Source organism: Nestor notabilis, unplaced genomic scaffold (genome assembly GCF_000696875.1).
Source record: "Nestor notabilis isolate BGI_N333 unplaced genomic scaffold, ASM69687v1 scaffold26219, whole genome shotgun sequence".
In the NCBI taxonomy this organism is placed as follows: domain Eukaryota; kingdom Metazoa; phylum Chordata; class Aves; order Psittaciformes; family Psittacidae; genus Nestor; species Nestor notabilis.
In genome coordinates, this window is record NW_009943699.1 from 21,588 (window position 1) to 31,079 (window position 9,492).

At 47.4% G+C, this 9,492-nt stretch overlaps 2 protein-coding genes across 2 annotated transcripts in view; one reads left to right on the plus strand and one right to left on the minus strand.

Annotated features, from left to right (window-relative positions):
- The window catches only part of GIT2 (G protein-coupled receptor kinase interacting ArfGAP 2), a gene marked incomplete at its 5' end in the record, with an annotated part of 23,688 nt that extends 20,081 nt beyond the window's left edge, over positions 1–3,607 (plus strand). Inside the window, 2 exons of the mRNA XM_010022059.1 lie at positions 2,025–2,088; positions 2,584–3,607. Of these exons, the coding sequence (XP_010020361.1) occupies positions 2,025–2,088; positions 2,584–2,796 (277 nt within the window). The remainder of the gene's footprint in view (positions 1–2,024; positions 2,089–2,583) is intronic.
- A 2,082-nt stretch (positions 3,608–5,689) lies between these two features.
- TCHP (trichoplein, keratin filament binding) lies at positions 5,690–9,387 on the minus strand (the record flags this gene model as incomplete). The annotated part of the gene is made up of 11 exons (XM_010022060.1): positions 5,690–5,722; positions 5,968–6,111; positions 6,204–6,389; positions 6,622–6,703; positions 7,196–7,368; positions 7,648–7,714; positions 7,890–8,002; positions 8,183–8,356; positions 8,916–8,926; positions 9,113–9,170; positions 9,331–9,387. Coding segments are annotated over 11 exons (1,098 nt in total), but the record flags the coding sequence as incomplete, so codon positions are not given.
- Positions 9,388–9,492: the final 105 nt, after the last annotated feature.

Here is a 9,492-nt window from a genome sequence, read left to right on the forward strand (position 1 = left end):
GGCTGAGAGAGCTGGGCTGGGGCAGCTGGAGAAGAGAAGGCTCCTGAAGGGGACACCTTAGAGCAGCTCCAGGGCCTGGAGAGGGGCTTTGGACAAGGGCCTGTTGGACATCTCCAAATGCGTGTAAACTCCATAAACATGTCAGCTTATTTCCTGAGCTTACAGGGAGCGTTTAGACTATATAAAGCCATTCCTCAGACATACCACCAGCTCTGCAGCTGAGCTGGAGAACATCCTATGAAATGCCTGTCATTAATCTCGGTCTTTTCCATGCATGTTGTGACTGGGGCTTTCTCTGCCTCCTTAGCAAAGGGTTTAATCACTAAAGTGGCTTCTATATGAGGTACAGTGCTGGGCAGTGCTTGCAGGGAGCAAACTGATTGGTAACTCAAGAGCAGAAGGGGAATTCCAGTGAACGTGGAAGACTTCTCCCTGCTTTTAGTTTATTTGGAAGAACTCCTGATTTGGGACATATGGAAGTACTCCTTTTGAGCAGTTTTCCTGCATTGCCAAAATGACCCCGGTGTGTTGCTGCTTTCTCAGTGCATTTGCAAGTGACCTGTTTTGGCATCCTTGGAGTTAATAAATAATATGGAGTTAATAAATAATATGGAGCATAAATAATGACTGGGGGTGCTGGTTTGGGGGTTTCTTTGCTTGAAAGGGCAATAATTACCATAATCTACAGACGCGGAATGTTTTTCTGGAGTGCTGTTACTTTGGGATTTTTTGAGATGGTTTTGCTTGAGAGTGAATCACGTTAACAAGCTTAATGCTAAAATTGAGTCTTTGAAGTATAGAACAAGTCTTTTGAAATGGGACTTCTGACAGGCCACGCTGACACAGTGCTTCACAGCAGCTTGTGGTGAAGATGGAAGATCCATATTGAACAGATGGCTCAGAGGGGCTCAGAACTGATGGGTTTTGAATACAGTTTTTGAGTAAAAAGTGGGGGGTTTAAGGCTTCTGTTTTGACTTGGAAAAGGAAGAGCAGGAAAATCCCATTGCTTCAGAGGTGTAGCCAAGACAGCTCTGTACACACCAACCTTCAGCTGTCAAATTATGTTCAAGAGTTTGGTCAAAATTCAACTCTGAAACTAAAATAAATTGTAACATCTTTGGGGTTTTTAACTTTTCTTCCCAGATTACTGGATATTTTCAGCTGCTTGAATCTTTAGCAGTTTAAAAACTTCTGGTTCTTTAGTTTTGCAGTCTCTTGCCTTATGGAGGAAGAGCTCTTTCAAAAGAAACCAATAGGGATTTTGCTGAGGTGGCAGCAAGTTAAACTCACTCAGATCCCACATACAGAGTGGTTTGGGGTTTTTTATCCACTTTTGATCATCTGCACTGAGGAAAAAAAGTTGCTTTCCCCCCCCCAAACGTCTGTGTTACCAGATTATGTTTAAAAGTTTTCAAGCTGCAGAGTCTTACTTCACTTTGTGCCTGGCTGACATGGATGGGTTTGCTTGGCCGTGCTCTCCCACACCTCACAATGGAACATCCTTGTGCATGTGCTGAACAGAAGGCGCTGAGCAGTTTTCTGTATGATGTGGATGGTTGGGCAGGGGGAGGTTTGGAAACCATCTGATGCATTAGTGTGCTGTTAATATTCATGGGCACGTTTCCACAGTTGCAAACAAATTGAGACCTTGTCTGAGAACATTTGGTATAATGGCTGGGGACAGTCCTTCCTTCAAAGAAACTTTGATCAAAGAATAATGAAAACTTAAGAAATAATTCCACAGCACTGGCTAAGTTCTTGCTTTTCTCTGACGCTGTGGTGCTCTATACAAGTGTGTGCTGCAGCGTGCAGGGCAATGCTGAGGAGACACCAGGACTCACCATGCTGCGTGCTGCACTAGCTGCTTCCATCGCCCTCAGTGCAGCCTGCAGTGATACTTGTAGAATATATATTAGAATATATATTTTGTTACGCAGTTTTTTGAGTAATAGTCACTGAGCAGTGGGATTGAGGAGAAAGGGGAGTCTTTACATTATGAATAATACAGCACATCTTTTTGCAGCTATATACCATGCTCTGAGAGGATACATGTGGCAGTAACAGAAATGGCAGCCTTGTTCCCAAAAGTGAGTACCATCCAGCATTAATTCTGTGATTCACAGCAAATTGAGGGAGTGAAATCTCCATGACTTAAGTTTTGTAAAGTCTTATCTGCCTCTAAAGCTGCAGGGCAAATCTAACACTGCTGAGCTGGGTGTCCTGTACACACTGTGCCCCGATGTCAGCCAGGAAGTGGGCTGGGTAGCAGTAAACAGGCACTAGACTGAGTAACTTCCTAAATGAGCGCATGAAGCAGTATTCCCTGTGTGCTGCCTGGCAGCAGTTTGAAATACCCCTGAGATGAGAGAGGAGAAATTCCAGGAACTTTTTTCATCCACCCCTATTCCACGTCTCTGCTGCAGCGACAGCTTGTAGCATCTCCTGCAGTGCAGTGGAGCCTGTGCGGAAAGCAGCACGTGTCCCACGTCACAGATCACTTGTGAGCCACTTGCATCTAATTAAAGCAGTCCTGAAAGGATTTTGTTGTTCTGTGTAGTTCAACTTCTACTTTCCTTTCCCAGAAACCCAAATCTGAGCTGGTCAGGACTTCTTTGCGCCTGCTGACATCTAGTGCCTACAGACTCCAATCCGAGTGCAAAAAGACTCTTCCCGTGGAGACGTGCCCCGGCACCGACATCCAGCTGGTCACGCAGCAGGTCATCCAGTGCGCCTACGACATCGCCAAGGCAGCCAAGCAGCTGGTCACCATCACAACCAAAGAGAACAACAACTGAGTCACATTTGGCTCTTCAGTCCTGTTTTGTAAAGGTTGGATTGCAAACATAGGTGTGGAACTGTTTGGATTTTTATGAGGAAGAACTAAAGGGGCAAGAAACTTACTTTAAGAAACCCTCAGTATTATTTTTGCATGTTTTCTAACAATTTTATGATTAATTTAACCCACTGCCTTATTTTGTGCCTGTGTTGCCAGTTTAGTTACAGGTAATAGCATGTTGCAAATAGCTGTCGAGCCAATACCGCATACCAGCGTCGTCTCAAGCTCTCGCTAGATGTTTCCTTGGGGGCCACGTTCTGCTTTCAGATAGCACTTTGCAACACTCCCACTGGAGTCACCACATGCACCAGCGGGCCACATCCTGCCCCTGGGGCTCTCCGTCCTGGAGCTGCACATGTCCTGATGGTGCTGACCGAGAACCCTGCAGCAAAAGAGGCTCTGAAGGCTCCAGGACTGTAACCGGCTGCCATCCCGACAGAGGAGTATGAGCCGAGTAGTATCTGTTCCCATATCAACTGTTGTGCAATAATACGTTCTTAGTCTGCTAAAACAAGGAGTAGTTGTGGGCATCCAAGCTTATGACGTGTAACTATACGAGGTCTTTGTCACTTTATCTGTTTTTTGGAAGGAATTTGAAACTTAGTAGTTCTTTCTTTTAGTTGTCACTATGCCATTAATATATATGTTTGATGTTACTTTAGGGCATTAGTGGTTAAATATTATCCTTTGTTTCTGATTTAATAATTGATTCTTCAGTTTCCTACAGAATTTTACTGTCAGCTTCAAGCACCCTCTGGTTGGCAGCAGCATCTCTCAGTGACTCAAGATGCAATTTCACTAAAGATCTCTGTACTCACTGAAAAAGAAAGGAAGTTAGAAGAGTGCCAGTGCAAAGCAGCTCTATCTGCCATAGCACAGAACCTCTGTACCTCAACATAGCCAAATGTGAAAAGAGCTCTTCTATCCAGTAAGTTTTATGCAAATCTTTTAGTATTTTAGGAGCTAGATATGGAGTGACCTGGGTGGGCTGCGTGTCAGAAAGGCAACAGGGTCACAAATGTCACTGTGTGTTTTGGGGGTTTTCATTCATAACAGTTCACAAAGCTTCCAAAAATGTGTCAGTCCAGAATTTCAACAATTAAGAGTTTTTGGGGGAGTCTAAATTCCATGGATGGGGGGAAACATCACTGATTTTCCCTCTGCTGTGTTGTCACTGCCAAGGAGCTGAGGTGGCAGCGGGGCTGGGGAGCTGTGAATGTTCAGAGCTTTCACAGACCCCTTTGGGTCAGAAACGCTGTTCCACAGCCAGGCTGCAGCACAGGGTCTGCCCAAACCACACACCCCTCCAGGCCTTCCAGTGAGAAACTGCCACAAACTCAAGTTCAGAGGTTGGTTCCTTCTCGAGTGTGTTTGGATTTTATCTGAACACTCAGTGCCATAACACTGTTGGACAAAAGACACTTGTAAAACCTACTTCAGAATGATGTTACTGGCAATAAAATACAGGGATAATCTTGTAGGAGCTTTTCATTAACTTGGCACCATTGCCAGGCAGGAGGTGGGTCCAGAAGCCTCTCAGGACAATGCTGTGTGCTTCTCTTAAGCGTATCCTGCCTCATTTCCAGACCAAGGAAACACTGAGTTATGTTGTCATCTATCAGCTGTTTAAAACTTGTCTCTGTACCAAACCAGACACTCTGAGAGCTGCAAGCCCTTGTTCTTACGGCACCAGCTCCAGATTTTATAAACCCAAGCATTTAGCTCTACCTTTAGCTATAAAATCATGGTCAACCCGGAATCGATTTCCTCTTCTGTCACCTAAACCCCATTTCTGGCCACTTCCCTGCCTCCAAACAAACCTTTGTTCCAGGTTGGTTATGGTCACACAGCACTAGGCCTCGGACTTACAACACCCCAAATAACAAAAGGTGGTTGTGTCTTTTATGACTAGATCTCCCCTTTTTCCCCTCTAAACAAACTCTGCTCTTTCTTTACAAAATGCTGCATAGGAAAGTAAAAAATTTATTTGCCTTTTTTCCAAAACTTGTATTTATCAGTGTCATTCTGTCTGTACAATATTTTGACTTAATCTTTTGTTTACAGTATTACTATAAAACGTTAAAAGCCTTTAGTGTGCAGAATTATTTGGGGTTACGCAACTGCTGGCTCTGTAACAAGACCTTGGAAAAGGTGTCTCCTGCAGTGCTGTGATGATGCCTGTCTCTGGCAGGGCCCTCTAACAGCTCCTCATGCACTGGGCAGGACCTGACCAGGCCACACCAGCTGAAGGACCAATCTCAAGCACAGTCACCAATGATAAAAGCAAGGAATGAAGTAAAATATTCAACTAAAACCTCCTCCTGTTGCTGCAGGAGTTGCCTCATGTAAAGACACAAACAGTTTGTTCAGGTTGAAGTTATTCATTTTTTGTGAGACAAGTGAAAACCAACATTTACTGGAGTCTTTGGTGCCTTCTGGAGAGGAATGTGTTTAGGATTACAGCTGCAGCACACATTATGAACCGACTCCAAACGCAGTGATTGGCAGTTCCCAGCCTGGGGAAAGGATGGATCCTTCCACTCTTCAGATCCAAAGGGCCTGATTATTTGCTCTGTTGCCCCAGCACAGCACCTACTGAAATCCATCATCACAGCTCCTGAAGCACCTCCAAGGGTGCTCACACCTCCACCTTCTCAAAGCCAGTAGAAATTTGCTCTTCAGCAGGGCCTCAGCTAAATAGTTTCAGCAATCCACCGAGTTCAGTCTCAGTGTCACTGTAGGCTATTCCAAAGCCACCACAGTTCCAGGAGTTCCTTGATTCTTCCAAGTTTTCTTTCTGTAGTCTGCAGCCACATTTAGTGCCTGTTCCTCAGGCATAAACCTGAGAATCCTCAAGTCCACGCTGCTTTGGGGTAACTGTAGAGCTAATGGGGTCAAAACAAACACAGTAACTACTTGATGGGCTCCAGAGTTAACAGTCTGTACACAAGGAGGGAGACTAGTGCTAGAAATAGTACCGGGGAAGGAACAGGCCCAGGGTTCTGCCCTGGTGCTGTGTGATGACTAAGAGGCAGATAAGAGGCAATGAGGATTGTGTCTGTGTGAGGCCATCACCCGTGTGTCAGGGCAGACCCATGCGCACAGGCTGCCCCACAGCTCTGCTACCTACCCTGGGGCGATAGCCCTGCTCCACCATGCGCTTGGCCTCCTGCTGCACCAGCTCCTCGCAGCGCTGCCGGGCTGATCTCTCCTCCTCTTCCTCCTCTCTCTGGCACTGCTGCTCCTCCTGCTCTTGCAGGCGCCGTTCTGTCAGCTGGGCACAAAGAAAACAGGGTGGTTACAGTGATGCTGGACACAGAATGGGCACCTTCAGCAACCAGAGTGTTTCTGGGGAGCACGCGGTACCTGCGCCTCCAGCTCCTGCCTGCGTGCTGTCTTCAGTTCCTCCTCCTGCGCCTTCTCTCGCCGGGTCAGCTCTTTTGCCTCTTCAAGTTCTTTAATCAGCTGCTCTCGATACTTTATAGACTCTTCTTGGGCTCGCCTGTTTAACTCCATCTTCTCCTGGATCTGGCGCTGCCTGCCTGCAAGGACCTTTGTGGAACGAGCGCATTAAGGGAGGTCAGTCAAAGAGGAGGCAGCCATAGAGGCAGAACTGGGGAAATCTCAGGGCAGATGGTTAAACAGTTCTGAGAAAATGAGTCAGACAAGTATTTTGCCTGACTTACCCAGAGGAAAACTGCCCTGGGTAGTGAAGGCTGTGACCCACCTTTGGTGGAGGGTTATAGCTGGAACCAGGAGAGAACTCGTCAAAAAAGGTCCTCACCTCATTCATCAGGCGATCTCTGGCTGCCTTCTCTCTTTCCCATTCTTCTTCCCTCTTCTCCCACATCTTTCTAGCTTCTTCTCTACAAGAGAGAGGAAGAATTATCTCTGAGGTTACTACCTAAGGAAAAACTATCTATCTGTTCCATGAGCTACCCTATGCTTTAGAGAAGCACATCTGTTCCCCGGAGCTGCTGTGTCTACCCTGGCTGTGCCTGTTGCAGAGAACTATGCTGACCTTGCTGTCACTAAACAACAGGAGCGTCACACTGCAGGACATACTGGCCTGCAGCAGGACTTCCTGGACACCCAGGTCTGCCCTGGGCACAGAAGGCCTTTGGGAGGAAGGCTGCCTCTTAACAGGGGTGTCACTTCAAGCTGGGGACAGGTAGTTGAGGGCATTACTGGCAAAGCTGGGGCAGTTACAGCTGAAGATCTTACAAGTCTTCACAACAAAACCTTCAACTGAAACGTGATGGCAGCACATGCTATCCTGTCAGCAGAGATGTCTCTGCACTGGTGTGCCACTCTGCACAGGGTCTCTTCAGGTGACATTCAGAGGTGGGCAGACTCACCTGAAAATAGTCTGCAGCTCTGCTTCCCTCTCCTTTTCTAACTGGAGCTGCTCCTCAATGACACGTTTCATCCAGGCAGCATCTGCCACAGCCCGTTCCCGCCGCGCGGACTGGCGGCGCTGCTCCTCATCTTCTTTCTCAAGAAGGGCTGATAAGATTTGCCTGTCTATCTCCTTGAGGAAAAACCACAGGATTAACAACTATGCAGCAGGTTTCCAGCCTGTGTGCAGGGCTGCTGTCTACAGCTACTGCTGTTGAAGGTGTACTCAGCACGACACCCAGTCTGCTGGCTTCCCTGTGATCCTTTTCCTCCAGCCCTGCTCACAAGCTGGAAGGAGCTTCCTAATAATTACCTGTGGGCGTCAGAGGCAGACACATGAATGGAACACAAAGAATGAGTTTTTCAGCACACAGGATCTATAAAGTGTAAGTCAAGAGGTCCTTTCTCTTACCAGCTCCTCTTGTATCTGCTGAGCTCGTCTCTGCAACTGGGCATTGCACTGATGCCTCAAAAAGCGACTGCAAGAGGAAAACAAAGACCATTCAATCTGACTCTAAAGCCTGATGTGTTACACGCCAGCGCTCAGAAAGGTGCATCTGTGCTGATATAACTTACAGGCAACAGAGCTACCTGCTACTGCTAATGTGAACAGAAAGCAGTAACAGCACCAATGCATTTGCTCTTTCTTCTTACCCAAGCTCTCTCTTCTTCCTGTGCTCTTCCATTTGTTTCCTTCCTTCTTCCAAGCTCTCCAGCTCCCACTGCTGCTTCAATAAATTCTCCTGTTCTTTTTTCAGCTTTGTTGCCTAAAAGGAGAAAGGAAACACCAAGAAAAAGTACATCAGAGAGCTAGGACAGCCCAGAGAGAGTGTTCACACCGAGTTTGTACCCCATCCTGCTCCTCTGCAGCAGTCAAAATCCTCACTGCAGGAACTATTCCATGTTCGTTTCACTTGTGGCTCACATGAGGAGGAATTAAGGATTACCTCTCTCTCCTGTAACTTCAGTTCTTCTATTTGTTGCAGCAGCATCTCCGCTTGCTGCTTCTCCTCCCGCCGCCGCTTCTCTTCCTCCTGTCTCATTCTTTCCAGCGCTTCCCTTCGCGCGGTTTCGTACTCGTTTTCGTAACGCTTTTTCTCTTTGAGCTCAGTTGCTTCTTGCTTTCCAAGCCAAAAGAAAACATGGCATTTAAGGTTAGGCTAAAGTAAAGAAACAGCCTCTGGCTCAGGAACTCCTGCAAGTGACTCGTATTGGGAAAATGCCAGGAATGAGCACAGAGACAAAGCAAAACTCTGCTGGCTGGAAATGGTCTGTACGCTTCCTGTGCATGGGTCTGACGCCAAGCATGGGTGGTCAGATTTCCTACTACAAGCTAGATTAGTGTTATAGTTAACACTGAAATATGCATTTGAAGGACTTTAAGATTCCTTCACATCAAAATCACTGTATTCCCAGATCTACCATGTGCACATTTAACTGCAGAGCTCTTGCAGCTTTGCCCTGGCTCACTGCTGGTAAGAGGAACATCACACTGAATCCTGCAACAGATCTCTCAGCAGATTCTCAGCACTGAATTTCCTAGGAGATGGATGGTGTGTACTCAATAGATAGGAACAATAGCTCCTCATGAAAGCATCCTTCCTGACAGCAACTCCTGTCATCCTGCAACACAGAGCTCCCCATCGCTAAGGGGATGAGCATGGCGACCTCAGTCATGACTTGGTTCAAGACTGGTGTGAGAAAATGAACAAGCAGCCAAGTCCTGTCCCTTCTACAGCCGAGCTGTGTCTGTACAGGGAGGCAAACCGTGTGCCAGCGGGGTCAGAATGCACGTGGTGTCACACCTCCACATGCTCACCATTTCAGGAGCCTGCCTTCATGACCAGTAACACCGGGGCTCTTTTCCCCCAGCCTACCTTGGATTTTTGCTGTAGCTGACTCTCTCACGTGCTTCTTGTGCAGCTCCGACTCCACCTGGGAAGACAACGGATGCAGCATCACCATTAGTGCCAGCGGCTCTCCTGGGATCACCTCCAGGATCTACTGGGCTCTTGGGGCCATATGATGACTCCCAAGTTAAAAACTGGTTTAATAACTCCAAGGCAGCAGAGGACTAGAAAGAAACCAACATCACCTCCCGGAGCTCCGCGTTGTTCCTCTTCCAGTGCTCGTACAGCAGCTGCTCAGCGACCTGCGAACAGGAGAGCTGGATCGCGTCAGGGCACCGGAGGGTTCCGCGTACCAAACCCTCCCAAAGCGGCCGCTCGTGGAGGACACCGCAGCCCCCACCCGGTAC